Raw genomic sequence first — 12,190 nt, 5'->3', positions numbered from 1 at the left:
GATCAGTGAAGTACGCTTGAAGATACTGAAGCAGCTGGCTACACTGAAACCTGCAACGGCAGAAAAGGCTGTGCCATCGCAGCGCAGCTATGAAGTAAATCAGCTGCAAACCTCTTTTGGAAGACAAAGAGAACATTTCTGAGAAGAAACCATAGACCATGAAAGAGGCAAAGAAATTTAGAGGAGCCCAAACCATATTCCAACAACCATAGCACATATCCATTTTGTGGCATTCATGTACCATATAGTCATGGGTAGATGTTTTGACAAGGCAATAGCTGCACAGGCAGAATAAGTGTACAGCAATCTGCACTGAAAAAAACAGTTCTCGATCCACCTTGTCAAAGGCATAAAGGTGGGACATTGCAACAATCTTACTGACAATAACTATACCAGAAGGCCTGTGCATACATGGTAACAGAAGAGGTGACATTATGTGCTGGCCTAGATCATCCAATTATTCCTGGCATTGGAATTGAGCACCATCACTGAATGCCTGGAGGATAAAGAACAGCAGCAGCTCCTTGAGAAATGTTCTAAGCCTTTCCCGCTATAGAAGAATTTTACTCTGAAATACTACCAATTAACTGTGTTTGCTTTCTAGAGCTCAAGGCTTTTTGAAAATCACATTGACCTCACACACAACCCACTACCAGGAATGCATGGTTTCAGCATTGCCGGTGTTCAGAGAAGCAGAAGTGCTCAGTATTTTTATCCGTGTTTAATTTTGCAGGGATACTCCACACATGAGCAGCCTTGAATCTAATGCTATCATGAGTCATCTATATGGCTAGTGGCCTATATAGTGGTCAGGTTTTGGAGCCAGCTATTGCATTAAAACAATCCGTCCTACATTGTACAGCAAGGATTTGACCCCATTTCTGTTAAACGACATATACGAACTACATAGTGGAGGAACTAAATATCTGTTCCTTCTGATATGGAACAAGAAACTGCAGTACAACAATGAGAGCTCTATTGTTCTCCAGGCAATTAGTTAGCTATACAAGACAATGGCCCAGTTTGCAAACCATGGCTTAGCACAAATATGCAGGTTCCTGGGGTGCAGAATGCAAACACTGTGCTCCTTCCCTGGTCCAGCTGTGCTACATAGGAATAAGTCAGGGTTTAGCATTGTATGAACCTGTGGTTGTGGTTGGTTTCTGCTCAAGCCATGAACAGCAAGCCAAGAACAACAAACCTCGAAAATGGGCTCAGATGCAATGCCAAACCTTGGCATAGTTCTGGGTAGCTGGCAGTAACAGGACAGGGTGTTTGGGAGATGGCTTTCAGCAGAATTTTCACTCCAGGAACGCATTTGCTCATTCATGCTAAGCCATGGTTTGGCTTAGCTTACATGCAAACAAGGTCAATGTCAAGCCACAGAAACTATCCAATATAGCTCATGATGAGAATTAGCATGGTAAGTCTGAGCATGTTAATGTTTGCTGTCACAACTTTTCCCTAATAAGAATTAAAAATATTAAAGCAGCACAGCTTTACTTCCTCGCTGTTGCAAGCAGTAGCTGAGATTTCTGCTTCATTCTACCCTTTCCCTGGCTGGCTAAGGTTATGCTAAGGGGAAGTAATAGAACAGTTAAAAGTGGGCAGTGGACAAGAAGAGATTAAAATTAGCTCAGGAGCTTCAGTTTCAGTAACGTGATAAAAATAGAAACAGGAGCAAGAAGTTTTGTTCTTGTTAAGTTTATTGGCATGTTTCTTTACAGAAGAGCTCTGCCTACATACTAGAATGTAGACCTCTGGGAAAAACAGTAGAAGGGCTCCATTTAAGAAAGCTACAAATGCAAGAACAAGGAGAGGGCAGAACAAAGTTGCCAAGTTTCCATCCAGAAAATCCAGACTAGTGACAGTAAGAGAGAAAGGGGAAGGTGCTCTTAGTCACCAAGAATGACCATCACAACCCATATGGAGATTGTTCTACAAGACAGACATGTTAGATTCCTCTTTACATTTGCAGAATTAATCATGAAGGGTGGTGGTGGTGGTGGTGGTAAAAGGCAAACAAAGTGATCATTCTGAAAGCTGTATTTAATTTTTCTTTTTAAGTCCAATAATCCAGTGTGCAAGGTTATGCAAATCATCCTTTGAAGATTTAGCTACAAAGAAGCCAGACAATATTTTTCCAGAAGATGAAGCTTTTTGGCTCTTAAAATCAATAAAAATGTTTACATAATTCTTGCTTCTACTGTACAGAATACTGCCTCTATCTGGACTTGTGTTGCTAGCACACGGCATTCCACAAGTGTCCTGTTCACTTCCTAAACAACCTGTGTTTCAGTACTTAAACATGTAATTCAAGAATTTTACACTAATTTATACATTTTAATTGGTTGCATATATTAACATGTACTATAAGATTTCTCCTAAAGAAGCCATTACATAATACGTGGATACTGTAAAAAGATCTGATTAGTTAAAAGTAACAAGCATTAACAGATACATACAAAACTCAACCTAGTTGGATCGAATGCTGAGCTTGCAATGAACTATGAGTAATCAGCCTTTCCAGTTGCAGCCTTCACAGGGGAAACACAAGACATTAAAAGGTAAATTGTTACAGATTCTGTACATAGTTTCTTTCCGCTGGGACACCTGGAAGTAGCTTAAGTTCCAAACATAGTTTCCTCTTTTTAAAACTAGGAGAAAGGTCTGCTACCATGAAATAATGAGATGGGATGTAGGGACATGGGAGGCGTGTAAAGGAATGGGCTTACAAGTTGTTCATGGTAAAATGGGTGATTTTGGCCACTGAAAATAGGATCTTGTTTCTCTTTTTACACAGAAGAGGGGCTGTGTGTGTATGTGTTTGAAGGCCTAAGTGTGATATCTGTTTGTGAAGGACTGTTCTCAACCCCTCCAGCCCCACCTCAGCAGCTGCAGCTCTCCGCAGAGGCTTTCGCCCGGTCATTCTTGTCTAGTTTGATAGGTTCAGGAAATTCGTTGTAAAGCTCCACTTCAGTTTCCTATAATGAAAGAAAGAAAATGTCACCAACTACAATTTGGTCCTTTTATTCAACTAAGTGGGTGCTAATAACACCACCTCACCATCATGTCCAATACCTGCCTCCCCAACTCCTATTCTCTGGAGGAAGCAAGCAAAGCAAAGTCTTCCTAACTTGGACAGAACCAAGTTAATACTACAGTTTATGACAGGAGAAGGTGCAATGTAAAAACCAGGAGCAGCACACCTGGAAGTGCCAGGAACTGAAAGACACAATTCCAACTGTTGATGATGTAAGAGGCATCACTGCCTATGGGGATGTATGTTCATCCCACTTTTGCCTTTGAAAACAGGTTTTTGCAATGTTTCAGAATCCTGTTCAACTGGAAAACATATTGGACAAATGCCAGTGCACAAAGGCATCAGTGCCTCCATCACCTATCTCCAGCCATCGCCTGGTTTGATATTGCATATAGAATAAGGACCGGACTGCCAGAAGAGGGCACTAGAACTCATACCTGCTTAAGTGCATTTCGTGCAATTGTTTGGAAAGCCTGTTCCACGTTAATGGCCTCCTTGGCACTGGTTTCAAAATAAGGGATATTGTTTTTGCTGTAGCACCAGGCCTGTGCTCGTTTTGTAGTAACCTGTAATAGAAGCAAACTCCTTTAAGCTCTTTATAATTACCAAGAGTCAACCGCATTCATCTTCCATGTCCGTACCAGCCATCTTTTTTCACTGCCAAAAAGCACAGCAATTTGCCATGCTAAATGTAAAACTCCATGTTTCCCAGAATCCCCAGGAAACATTGTTCACCAACTATTCTCCCCATTCCCCCCCCCACTCCCATTGTTTTCTCTTCACTATTTAAAAATAGCAGGCTTCTGCAGACAGGATTCAGTTTAGCATCCTTAGGAGATCCTGGTTAATGGTGGCAGATTCAGAATGTTTGCTTTGATAATTATTCTAATTAAACCCCACAGTATGCATCAACCAGCTTACTTGTCTGTTTTCAAGGTCAATCTTGTTTCCCAGCACAACAAAAGGAAAGTTCTCAGGATCCCGCGGACTGGCTTGAATGAGAAACTCATCTCGCCAGCTGTCGAGAGTTTTAAATGTGTTGGGAGCCGTTACATCAAACACCAGCACGCAGCAGTCTGCTCCTCTGTAGAAGGCTACTCCCAGAGACTGAAACCGTTCCTGCCCTGCTGTATCCCATATCTGCAAGACATTGGAGAAGAACTCTTAGGGACAAGCTCAGATCAGGCCTCAAGATCATACTGACTGAAGTTCCTCAATGCCATAACGCTGCTTGTCAGAATGTCATACAAATTTGGAAGGAACACATTCATGCCTTTGGAAAAAGTATCAGCATGCCCCTAATGGAGAGTAGGTTCTTAAAGACCAATAGTTTGGCAAGTGAATTTGGAGCAGCCTGCCAAATGTGGGAAGGAAGTGCCTTTACCCCTTAAACAAAGCAGGACCATCTAGAATTACAAACCATTCCCCACCCCACCCAGTTCAGAAAATTGCAGGCCATGCAGGGGAAGCTCCATGCCATGATGAGCTATATAAGAGCAGGCTAGTCTTTAGTCTGCATGACAGAAAATAAGCCTCTCCTTCTCAGCTCTCCTGCATCCTATACTTGTGCCTCTGATTTTTTTCTACCTAGATGCAGGACTTCACATCTATCTGTTAAATTCCATCTAATTGTTTTTGCTCAGGGTTGTTTTTGCTTGTGGTCTTGCTGGGAGATGCCCAGCATTAGAGCAGGTTGCCAGAGGGAAAAGTTTTGTGATGCTACTCAATTTGCCCTCTGGCACCGCAGGGTAAGGGGCAAGCCACTCTCACCTCTGTCGCTACTAACAAGACACCATAACATAATTTAAGCATTCTGTAGATATTTGACAACGGCTAGTTTAGAATAGTTGTCCAACTATCAAATATGCCACCCCTAGTAAGATCTGATTCTTTTCTGCTCGTGTCAACGCATCAAGGGTCTCTGTCTCTCATGTACACTCATGTTTGCCACTGCCTCCTCCAGAGGCTCGAGAAGAGCAAGACATGTTCTCAACAGTGTGCTGAGCCTTGGGACCACCAGTCAATCATCCTATTGCTTTCCAAGCATCAATGCAGGGCCTGGTGTGACTGGCTCTTTCGAACTGGGCATTCCTCCCTATCATGCTGTTAGCCCTATCAATGCTGTCTAGCAGAAAGGCAATTATAAACACCTAAACACAAAATACAATTTGTAGATCGCTGCAAGTTGCAAAAATGCAATGGATACAATTCTTACCTGCATTGTGACTAGCCTATCATCCACCATCACTTCCTTTGTGAGGAAGTCGGCTCCTATTGTAGCTTTGTACTGGTTACTGAATTTCTTGTTCACATACTGGTTCATGAGAGATGTCTTTCCCACCCTATGGGAGGAGGAAGAGAGAAAAGCCATAAGAATACAAAGAATACATGTTGTTGTGCACACACAATATACAGCCATATTCCGTTTACAGAAGAATACAAGTTATCCTGCATCACTTTTGGATTTATTCAGGAGTGTTTTAGTCCTTAGGACTACAACTAAAACGCTGGTGCATTGGTGGCAAACTTTCAACTCTCCAAATGTTGTGGGACTCCCAATTCCAATTAGCCCCAGCTGGCATTGCCAATGGTCAGGGATGATGAAAAGCTGCAGTCCCATCAACCGGGGGGGGGGGGGGAGAGACACGGGACGACAGGATGCCGACCCCACCTTAGATCTGAAGGTACTTGAGACCACTACTTTGCTGAAGCTAACAGGCCAGAGTCTGGTCAGGGTCTGCATGTAAGACTGTTTGGAAAGCACCTACATTGCATTGGGTTTCATGATGTAACAATAGCAGTATATAAATGAAAAAGGTAAAGAAATCCAAACAACTAACTCCTATCGGGGTCATTTCAGTGGTGGCCCTGTATTAAGGTGCATCTGGGATCACTTCCACATAACCCATTTAACTGAGAATACATCCTAATTTGTTCACAGGGAGATCAGAAGATGTCACACCAAGCAAATGTCACCCTCCCCGCCAGTGCATTTGCCTGTCACTTTCTTTCTTGCAAAAAGTATGATCTTTTGTTGAAACAGTTAGTTGAGCAAGACCTCAAAATCAACTTTAACTGCATTAACTTGAATTTGCCACAATAGAATTTCACCTGAAAACAGCAGCAGTCTGGAAGCACCCAAAGCCTGTCAGTTTGCTTTTAAGTGGGCTTTGAGTGTTTTTATTGCCATCTGTTTTTTACTGAAATGATCTTGATCTTGAAATGCCGTTGCTCAGTTTTCAATTACAGTATAGCTCTTTTCTGGTCTGCCTGGAAATTTTTGTATCCTGCTGTTTAACATGCATTTTTAAATACATGTTTTTAAGTTAGTTTCAAGTGTTTTTGAAAGGCAACATAAAACCCTAAAAAATAAGACAATTCAGCCCCGTGTTTAGCATTCTACTTATGAAAAAAATAGTTCACCCTCCAATACATCCCTTTAATAATTTGAGTTTGAATTAGGTTCAGGAACAAGTTATCCCACAGGATAACTGAAACAAAAGAGGCTCAAAGAGGTTGCATGAGCTATCTGAAGCAGCACTTTCAAATATATTGATTAGATGGGTACATCAAATGCACTATCAGTAAGGTGGGTGTTATATTCTTTGTCTGGAAAATAAAGGATTCATTTCAACATGCCAACCTTCACAAATGTGGAATTAAAACAACAAATTGTGCTGAAAGCCTTGTGTCTCTACTGGACTAGGCTTTAATTCCATTTGTATCTTTAGGTGCTGAAGTGAGCTCTTTCACAAGACCAGTATCGAGATGTGCCCCAAATTTATTTTCTATTGAAGTGACTCTGCCTATTAGGTGATACAGGGTATGAAAATATGTGAACAGTCTGTAACTGAGGAAAGGAAATTAGTATAGATGGAATAGTTTTGGTCTTTCACTTACACCTTTCCTCTAGTATGATACAAGATCATGTGTGTGTACAACAGATTGTTTAAGGAAGCTTCACTCTATCGACTGAGAGGCTGGTGTGGCACATTAGCAGAATTTGCTATTTCACAACTATGACTGCAGCAGCCAATCTCTTTTGCAGAGATGTACTCAAGACGGCCACAACATCTTTCAGAAGCCTGGGCCAAGTGACATCAGATCTGTTTATTAAGAGTAGAATTTGGGTCACATTATATTCCAGGCAGCAAATATGAAACTGCTTTTCCACTGACAGTTGTGAAACAGCTTTACTCACACAAAAAACATCCATTTGCATTAAGCATCTATTTGGTATTTTATGACAGCATGGTTTGTACCGTGCTGCTTTAATGCCTAGAGCACTGCTCTTAAGAGAACTGGTGGAGCTTTATGATCATTGATTTTTCTGTCGCACATCTGCTCTCTCTCTTGTGGGAAGCTCCAAAAAGCCTGGATTTCCTCAGTCATGCAATATGTAGGTGAAGCTGTTAATTGCCTAGGCAGCATAATGCAGGTAGGATGTTTTGACAATTTATTCAGCACTGAAGGTTAGATCAGGCAGCAACAATATAGTTGTTTTTAAGTTACACACCATCTGACTCTGAAGAATTACTCTACAATAAAAAATAGTCTTAATTCTACCAGGGTTGTGAGTTTTTGTAAAAAACAACAACAAAGCTATCCGTGTAATTTGAGCAAGTTTCCCCAGCAACTATGGACTGAAAGTGGAGTGCTGGTTTATTTATTTTTATTATTTTATTCATTATTCTTGAACTTGTTTCAAAACCTAAATCCACTTCTCCCTTTTGTGGTAATTCGCACAACACATGCAACGCTGCAGGCCAAGTTGCTTCCTTTACTTTTGATCACAATTCCATGGTAGCAACAATTTGAATTTCAACAAGTGTTTTCCTGGATTCTGCATGGCTCACTGATGCTGCACAGCAATTTATACAGTGCCAGTAAAGCAAACAAAACTTAGGTAGCTTCACAGGTAAGATAGATAGGTCCCCGTTTGTAAAGAGCTTCCAACTACCCCAGTCATATGCATTTCAAGTGAGTGTTTTAAGATGCAGCAAACACTGTGCTACATCCAATGGTAACAGACACTACTTTGCTGAAGCTCCACTTACCCCGAGTCGCCAAGGATGATGACTTTGAGTAATACTTTCTTCCTAGAAGTCATTGTTCAAGGGTTCAGAAGATCAGTTCCAAGTGCACTTACTGGACCAAAAAAAGAGAGAGAATACTATTTTTTAAAAAAAACATGCAGCTCATTTGCTGCTTGCAGCATCTCAAAGTACAGGACAACTGATGAGCAGGTTGTGTGGCTTCAAGCTAGGTTAACAGGTACGTACTGCCTCTTCAGATACATACTTGTTAAACCCGTAGGGTTTGGCCTACACTTATGACTAGAAAACATGAAGCCCCATCAGGCTCTTCAAGTTCTGGGAAAGTCTGGCCGTGAAAACACAAGTAGTAAGGAAATAAAATGTATCCAAGCAAGAGCAGCAAAAAGTTGCTTGACAGGCAAACTAGGCTGCCACACTATCTAATAATGAAGAATCCCAATGATTAACAATGGCTTGCATGCAACATACTTTTTTTTTATCCAGCTGCCTGAATGCTAACAGTCTTAGTCAATGCTACTATGCACACTGCAACTTCAGTCCTCTTTAGGCTTCAGATTTCACAAGGATTATCCCTTGTGAAAGAACAAAGAGTCTCATCTTACCCCTATTCTATGCATGAATCATGCATTACTAACCAGATTAGACTCTGCAGCAAGGACTCCAGTTCAAAAGTCTTAATTTTCACCAAAAGATCTATAACAAGTTTAGAAAGAAGTTTGGCTATTGCATAGGGAGAAAAGAAATACTCAACAAGATTCAGGTTTACACACAGCCTTCAGGGATAAAAACCCCTTCGATCTACAGTGGCCCACTGGCAGTTAGTTGCAATGCTTTGCAATGTTTGTATACCAAGCACTGGAGAATTAAAACGGGCAGCAAGGAAGCTTTCGCAAGCAGCCTCTTCCAAAGGAAGCAGGATGAAGGAGAGCAGGGGCTTTTAAGAAGAACCGATGAAGGCACAGGAGCAAGGAAAAGGTTTCACAGTTCTTTGAATGCTGGACAGTCACTATTGTCAAGATAGCAGCATCTGTAAGTAGTTCATAAAACAGCTATAAAGTTCAGCTGGTCAGCAAATGTAGAAGAGGAAAATATCACAAGGGGCAAGCAGCAATTAACCAAAAGTTCTATATGCAATTCAAACACCAGAGATTGCTAAGCTGCACTGATAGCTTATGACAGCCTTCTGCAGCTTCTTAAAAAAAAAAAAAGTACGGCAATGGTTAATCACTGGGCTTGCTCATTGAATGCACAAACTAGTATTTGTACTCAGTTCCTTAGAATTTGTTGTTTTAGCTGGCACTTAAGGGACCCAGACATTGTGCAAGAGACTCATTGCTGTAAACTTCTACTGCAGGCAAGGGAAATTTCCATCCTGTGTACCATATTAGGCCCACACTATTTATTATTTTGATAAGCATGAACTAATATGCAATTGACATAAGTGACACATTGTTAATATCACATTTTAGCAGAAATTGTTAACACACATTTTATTTGGTGTTTAAAATAAAAATATTGGTACTGTACTTCAGTTTTCAAAACACTCTACTCTTTATTGTTAAACTCCTTAGCATATTGTCTATCCTTAGCATATACTTTGAGGCTTCAAAGCACATACATTTCAATAATCCTTGAGTGTCAGTCAGGCACAAAAAATGGCACCCAGACTTTTTGAAGTGCTCACAAATGGAGAATCTTTAGATGCAAAATGCACCTGGAGCCCTGCTAATTTCAAGTCCTGCATCATGGTGTCAGGCGAATGACAGGAGGGCAGTCCCACCCTCTTCAAAGTGGTCCACAATAGGGGGGTTAGGTGAGGATCCAGCACACCCGAGGTTCCCAACCCCTGTTCTAGAACTCTGATTTTCCACACTGACAAACCCAAGGCAACTCTTACTTCAAGACTTAAGGGCACAGCCAGACTCTAAGTGAAATCATTTTTAAGAGATCACCTAAAGTATCCAGGGATTTTTACTTGCTTCATGCTTTTGAAATTATATGCAGAAATGCAGCTTGAAATAGTTCTACAGAAATTCTCTTTTGAGCTGCACAAAAGCACTACCACATAAGCTTCCCATTCCCGCAGTGTTAGGAACTCAGATACAGTGGTATCTCAGCTCCCGAATGTCTTGGGAGTCAAACGTTCTGGCTCTCAAACGATCGGAAACCGGAAGTGAGTGTTTTCGTTTTCGAACATTATTTTGGAAGCTGAACGTCCAGTGCGGCTTCCGCTATTGTTTCCGGTGCGCCTGCGCAATCGGAAAACAATCAGAAGCCGTGCCTTGGTTTCCGAATGTTTCAGAAGTCGAATGGACTTCTGGAACATATTCTGTTTGACCTCCGAGGTACGACTGTATACAAGTTAGGCAACAAATGGCTCCTTAAACCAAGGCTGCAGTTGCCATTTTGGGTAAGACAGCTCTAAAGTTTTTTGTTTTTTTTCTTCAAATGATGGACTGATAATGATTCTCAGTTCAGATGACAATTTTGAGCTGGTTTAAGAGCTCTTAGAACTTAAAGTAGAAAAGACACTTGATCTAGGGCCTATTCTGATCTCTTTTTCTTAATGGTGACTGCTCCTGCTCAGGCTGCACAATAAAAGCAATTTGGTTCCAGAAATTCATTCCGATTGTGCAGATAAAATATAACTGATAAAATTCTACAGGATAGGGTATTAGTGTGTGAAAACAATCTAGATCCAATGATCCCCAGATGATGGAGATGTCAGGCACCAGCCTGATTGGTTACAAGTGGTCAAAGCCTGGTGCCAAATGCGCCTGCCGCTTGGCTAATTTCAAACACTGCATTCCTGTTTGAGGCATTCAGTCTTAAAAACACCACACAACCAAGGAACGCTAGCAGTGCAGCAGCACAAGAAGTACTGCTTGTGAGAGTGTTATTGCCCACAAAAAGAAAACTAGAAAAGAGTTACAGAGCATGTCAGATGATCATGGCCACCCAACATTTTTTAAGGTGGGAAAAGTCATGCTTGGTACACACTTTGTTTTCCACCTAGACACATTGAAAGAGCTAATGAATTTGGTTACAAGGTGTCTCATGTCTCCTGTTCGCTATTCACAGCAACAGCATTGCATTTGAGCCAACTAGCTTAAGAGGAGCTACACAAGAACAACTGGTATGTGGAAGCTTCCACATAACTGAATTGCTGTACAGTGGTACCTCGGGTTACAAACGCTTCGGGTTACAGACTCCGCTAACCCAGAAGTAGTACCTCAGGTTAAGAACTTTACCTCAAGATGAGAACAGAAATCGTGTGGCGGTGGCGCGGCAGCAGCGGGAGGCCCCATTAGCTAAAGTGGTACCTCAGGCTAAGAACAGTTTCAGGTTAAGAACAGACCTCCAGAACGAATTAAGTTTTTAACCAGAGGTACCATTGTACTAAAAAATGGGTGAGTTGAATACAGTGGTTATGAACTTAATTCCTTCCGGAGGTCTGTTCTTAAGCTGAAACCGTTCTTATCCTGAGGCGCGTTTTTGCTAATGGGGCCTCCCCCTGCGCACGTGCCTCTGGCACGCGATTTCCGTTTGCATCCTGGGGCAAAGTTCGCAACAAGGAGCAGCTAGTTCTGGGTTAGCAGAGTTCGTAACCCGAAGCGTTCACAACCAGAAGCTAATTCCTCTAACTGCACAATTTCCAAGGAAACACTAGTGACTGCAGATCAGTTTTGCTATTACCGCTCGTCAAAGAAGCCTTGTCCCTCCCCACTGAAGGCACAAGGCAATTTGAGGCATTATAATTCTGTTGCAAAAGCACAAACTGTAATAGCCTCAAATATTTTGGTACTGAAATTGTCTACTTAAGAAAGGGGCACGTGATATAGGCATCTTTGATGAAGCAGCTCAAAAATATTAAGACCGATACTAAGATAATCAGAATATCCTGCCTTAAGTGAACTTTAAAAAAATTAAAAAATTATCAGATTTTCCACAATTATAACAAATATCACATAACAAAACAACAAACAAAAACAAAGACATAAAAAGAAAAGATACATAAGAGAAAATCAACAATATGATACAAAATCCATCCCACCCACCACCATAACAAATAAACAATAAAAACACTTAA

The 12,190-nt window shown here is 41.3% G+C and overlaps 1 protein-coding gene across 5 annotated transcripts in view; it reads right to left on the bottom strand.

Annotated features, from left to right (window-relative positions):
- Positions 1-1,688: 1,688 nt before the first annotated feature.
- Positions 1,689-12,190, bottom strand: part of RAB7A (RAB7A, member RAS oncogene family) — a 32,686-nt gene continuing 22,184 nt past the window's right edge. For 3 of the 5 annotated variants that reach the window (XM_083603144.1, XM_083603145.1, XM_083603148.1), the window contains exons 2-6: positions 8,101-8,191; positions 5,259-5,385; positions 3,965-4,183; positions 3,481-3,609; positions 1,689-2,984 (exon numbers count right to left, since the gene is read on the bottom strand). In XM_083603144.1, the coding sequence (XP_083459270.1) occupies positions 2,889-2,984; positions 3,481-3,609; positions 3,965-4,183; positions 5,259-5,385; positions 8,101-8,153 (624 nt within the window). In that variant the 5' untranslated portion in view covers positions 8,154-8,191 and the 3' untranslated portion in view covers positions 1,689-2,888. Of the gene's footprint in view, positions 2,985-3,480; positions 3,610-3,964; positions 4,184-5,258; positions 5,386-8,100; positions 8,192-8,949; positions 9,128-12,190 lie in introns of all 5 variants that reach the window. The other 2 variants (XM_083603146.1, XM_083603147.1) reach the window with 1 other exon arrangement.

Source organism: Podarcis filfolensis, assembly GCF_964270895.1.
Source record: "Podarcis filfolensis genome assembly, chromosome: 2".
NCBI lineage: Eukaryota > Metazoa > Chordata > Lepidosauria > Squamata > Lacertidae > Podarcis > Podarcis filfolensis.
This window is presented reverse-complemented; position numbering and strand designations above follow the sequence as displayed.